The sequence below is a fragment of the Austrofundulus limnaeus genome, unplaced genomic scaffold (assembly GCF_001266775.1).
Source record: "Austrofundulus limnaeus strain Quisiro unplaced genomic scaffold, Austrofundulus_limnaeus-1.0 Scaffold385, whole genome shotgun sequence".
Taxonomy (NCBI): domain Eukaryota; kingdom Metazoa; phylum Chordata; class Actinopteri; order Cyprinodontiformes; family Rivulidae; genus Austrofundulus; species Austrofundulus limnaeus.
In genome coordinates this window covers 462,908-466,920 of record NW_013952787.1, presented here as the reverse complement: position 1 = coordinate 466,920, position 4,013 = coordinate 462,908, and the positions used below count along the sequence as shown (strand labels likewise).

At 41.4% G+C, this 4,013-nt stretch overlaps 2 protein-coding genes across 2 annotated transcripts in view; both read left to right on the top strand.

Annotated features, from left to right (window-relative positions):
- Positions 1-1,465, top strand: part of strap (serine/threonine kinase receptor associated protein) — a 23,242-nt gene extending 21,777 nt beyond the window's left edge. The window contains exon 9 of the mRNA XM_014023669.1: positions 751-1,465. Coding sequence (XP_013879123.1) covers positions 751-812 — 62 coding nt within the window. The 3' untranslated portion in view covers positions 813-1,465. The remainder of the gene's footprint in view (positions 1-750) is intronic.
- Positions 1,466-2,373: 908 nt separating this feature from the next.
- Positions 2,374-4,013, top strand: part of tmpoa (thymopoietin a) — a 27,104-nt gene continuing 25,464 nt past the window's right edge. The window contains exon 1 of the mRNA XM_014023668.1: positions 2,374-2,677. Within this exon, the coding sequence (XP_013879122.1) occupies positions 2,438-2,677 (240 nt within the window). The 5' untranslated portion in view covers positions 2,374-2,437. The remainder of the gene's footprint in view (positions 2,678-4,013) is intronic.

Here is a 4,013-nt window from a genome sequence, read left to right as displayed (position 1 = left end):
AAAAGGCTTGAACTACTTCAGTTGGTGTGCAATGAATCTAAAATATATGAAAGTTTAATGTTTATCAGTACATTACAGAAAAGAATGAACTTTATCACAATATGCTAATTTTTTGAGAAGAATCTGTAGATGTCACCCTGGCAAGCATCAGACAGCAGAGAAACCTTGGGTCCATTACTGCGGAGGATGTTACCAGTGGTGAACTTGGTGACCGTTGTCCCTACAGGCCTTTCAGATCCTCCACAGGTTTCTCCTGTGTAACTCTGGACTCACCCCAGCTTTGACATGGCGCTCCAGACTGAGATCAACTGATTGTCATTTCTGAATAGTGGCATCAACATCAAGCTTCTTGTACAGACCTCTTATCTGTTCCCTGCTGTCCTTTGAGGCTCTTTAGTCCGCTCATGGTGGCGGAGAGGTCCGAATGGAGGAAAGTGATTCTGTAAACAGGTGGGCAAATAACGAGCTGAGATCAGGAGTGTCTGACAGTGTGCTGCAGAAACGCTGGTTGGTCTTATGTTTGCTGTCATTTTCATTTGGGATCCATAAAGTGTTTTTGATTTAAATTGTTTAAATCAATGCAGCTCTAACAAAAATTAGATCCTGTTAAACCACAATTCCTCTGGATGTTTTTAGTTGATCCATTATCGAACCAAGATGTTAGTTTTTCCCCTTTGCTTATTATGTTTCTAGAATAGCATCTGTCAGTAAAAAGTCTGTTTGTAACTCCTGGTTTGGTTGTTCCTGCAGAGGACCTGGGGACAGAGAACTCTGAGCAGCTGTACTCCTCCGCCCCTGAGATTAAAGCMTGAAGACACAGCCGTGCCATCAGAGAAGCACCTGAGAAAGAAGTGAGATGAGTGGAGTGGAGTGGTGCTCCAGGGTTCTTCTGTGAGCTCACAGCAGGGAAGAGAGTCCAGAGCCTCTCCACCCRTCCTCCAGGAGCTGACCTTCTGATCGCTCCTTTTGTCCAATGATCACACACGTTCTTCTTCGTTTTTTCTTTTTTTAAAGAGTCATGAAAGAGCCGTTTGKGCTGCAGAGTGAAGCAGTAGAGTTGTGGGTGGAGGCTCACTGTTGCCTGCTTCCTCTCTGTTCTGCCAGTTTCTTTTAAATGAACTTCAGATCTTATAATTGGCTTAGTTTTGGTTTCAACATTAAGCTTTTATTGAGCTGGACCAAGGCATTTGTTTTCTCTTCATTCGTACAGAATACTGGATGTTTGTGCTGAACTTCAGGAGCTTTCATTTCTTCAAACAGAACATGGTTTTGAGTATTTGCTACTGTTTTACTGATTTAGCATTTAAAGTGTCCAAATGAAAGAAAATATTGTTTTGTGACAAAGTGGAAAGAGAAAATGTTTGTTTTTCTTTGTTTTTCCATTTTAGGTCCTCTTCATTTGTGTCCAGTGGTGAAATAAACAGATGCATTACGGTTTTATTTGTTAGTAATGCACAGAACACAATGTTTGTTTGTTTTTATTGATTTTTTTTTCAATTCTGTTATCTGTTTGATGCTGCTGGTTTAACTTGTAGCTATAACCACATCCAATTTAATGTTATTTTTAGTTTATTTTTTATGGTCATCGGCTTCAAATAGTAATAAGCTGTAAATGTTCATCAAAAGATTAGTTCATGAAAGTTAAACTGAAGGTATTTTTCTAAGATAAATTGGGTTGGCTGCATTAATTATGGCAGTTTAGGCAAAGATCTCATGCAATGAAAATCACTTTTATATTTTGTGAATGCCTTGTCTACAACCAAACCAAATACAAGCTAAATATCTATTCAATCAACTGAATTGTAGCTATTTTTGTGTTTTGCAAGTTCAGTTGTCTCTGGTAACCATTTGAAATTGAACCAGATCCAAAAGTTAATCAGTCAGATGTTTATGTAATGTTTCTGGAAGTCTCAATAGAATCCACCAAGAGGCTCATGATATTTTGCTTACAGACATGGACTATTAAAAACTATTTTTTGCAGCAGGTGTTAATATCAACTGAGATTTCCATTGTTTTAATTTAAAAAAAATTTTCATACGCATTTTGACAGGACAAGTTGTGAAGAAAAAGTTTTCTTTGTTTTAAACTAATAAAGCTCTCCTATTGGCTGTTCGCATCGTGTGGTCCCGCCTGCTGACCAATCAGAACTCGTCTTAACCTTACTGAAAAACTTATCAGTAAGTACATGTTGGTTTTCTGGAACCAAAACAGTCGAAATCGGCTTAAATTTAATTTTTATTAAAGGTGAGGAAAAATAATTACCAGCGTCGTTCATTTATTTAAAATTGTAAAAACAATTCACCGCCTCTTCAGTCCGGTAAGAGGCGCTGGTTAGCCGGTCTGAACCGGTCTTCTGTTAAGCCCCTCCTCCCCGTGCAGTCTGCCTCTTTCACCCGGCCGGGCCGCGGCTGTTTTCAGCCTCCACCTGCCGCCGACATGCCGGAGTTTCTGGAAGACCCGTCCGTGCTCACCAAAGACAAGCTAAAGTCCGAGCTGCTGGCCCACAACGTGGAGCTGCCGAGCGGAAACCCCAACAAGGACGTGTTCGTACTGCTGTACCTGAACAACCTGACCGTCMGGAACAAGAACCAGCCTAAGCTCACCGTGGACGGCTTCTCCAGCGACGAGGAGTTGCCTCCGCCCGTAGTGTCCGGCAGGAGTCGGTCCTCCGGAAAGGTGAGCTAGCTGGGGCTTCTGGGTAGGTTCGGGTTTGACGAAGGTTTAAAGCAGAGAGTTCTGAACTGGTTACAGTTTTTATTTTTTATTTTCCTGACCTCAAATCTGAGAAAGAACGGAACCCATCACTTCTCAGGCAGGGTCTCCACCCAGAACCATAGCTGGCATTTAAGCTGGGCTTAAAGCTCTTTCAGGTTGGAGCAGACTTGTGTGGTTCTGACAGGTCCGAGTAGTTCTGAGCTCAGGTCAAAACCATTCAGGGTTCACTTCATCCCTGAAGTCTGCAGCTCCAGTGAGTTGGAGGAGTTCTGTGCTGAACCTTCAGGTTGCAGTTGGGTGGGTCTAAATGGATGAGGGGTCTGCAGACACTGAACCACAAGGTTCTGGTGCYGACAGACTCTGGTGGTTTCTGGGTTCATCAGAACTCCACTGAAACAGCATCTCTGTTGTTTCATCAGCACCTACTTTTTCCTTTCAGTTTATACAAGTGCACAAAATGTTCCAATGGTGTTTGTTTCTTTTTGTTGGTTCCTGTCTGCTGGTTTTGTTCTGACCCATTTTGCTCATGTTATGAGTTTTCAATTTTCTTTTATCTTGTAAACCCTGGAAAAAAAACCTAATGCTAATTAATGATTGGGATATGACAATTTCAGCAGATATTGATAGCCAATATTATTATTGCAGTTATGGCTGATATAACCAATATTTACGGATATTACACACACATGATGTGGCTCTCTACTTCAGTTATTAATGGCTGTACAGCATCAGTGTTAGGCCTGTCACGATAACAAATTTTACTGGACAATAAATGTCTCAGAAATTATTGTGATAAAAATAATATTGTTGGAGACCAGTTTAAACTAATACAACGATATGACACCCCCTCCTCCCGATCACAGAAGTTTACATTAAAATTTACACAGTGTAACGAGAAAAAAACAACTGTCGGTAATCCCAAGGCCTCAATTTAATTTATTAAACGATTAATGGATTTATTGTTTATTGTGACAGGCCTAATCAATATCATTATCATGATCCAACAAATACCGCTCCACCAACCATTTCCCCTCCAAAAACAGAAACACAAACGGCAACAAGTATCGTCCCAGTTTTACTTATCAGACTCGGCCGATACCGATGTTAATGCCGATATATCGTGCATCCCTGTTAACGATCCATCACTACAGACTTCAGGTGGTTCAAGTCTGAGCCTGACCTCCACTGATAGACAGTCCTGATTCTTTAACAGACTAAAGGGCTCGACACACGGGGAGCGACAAACTACAGCGATTAACGGCTGTCATCACAGCCAGGGTGAAAACCCGACACACGG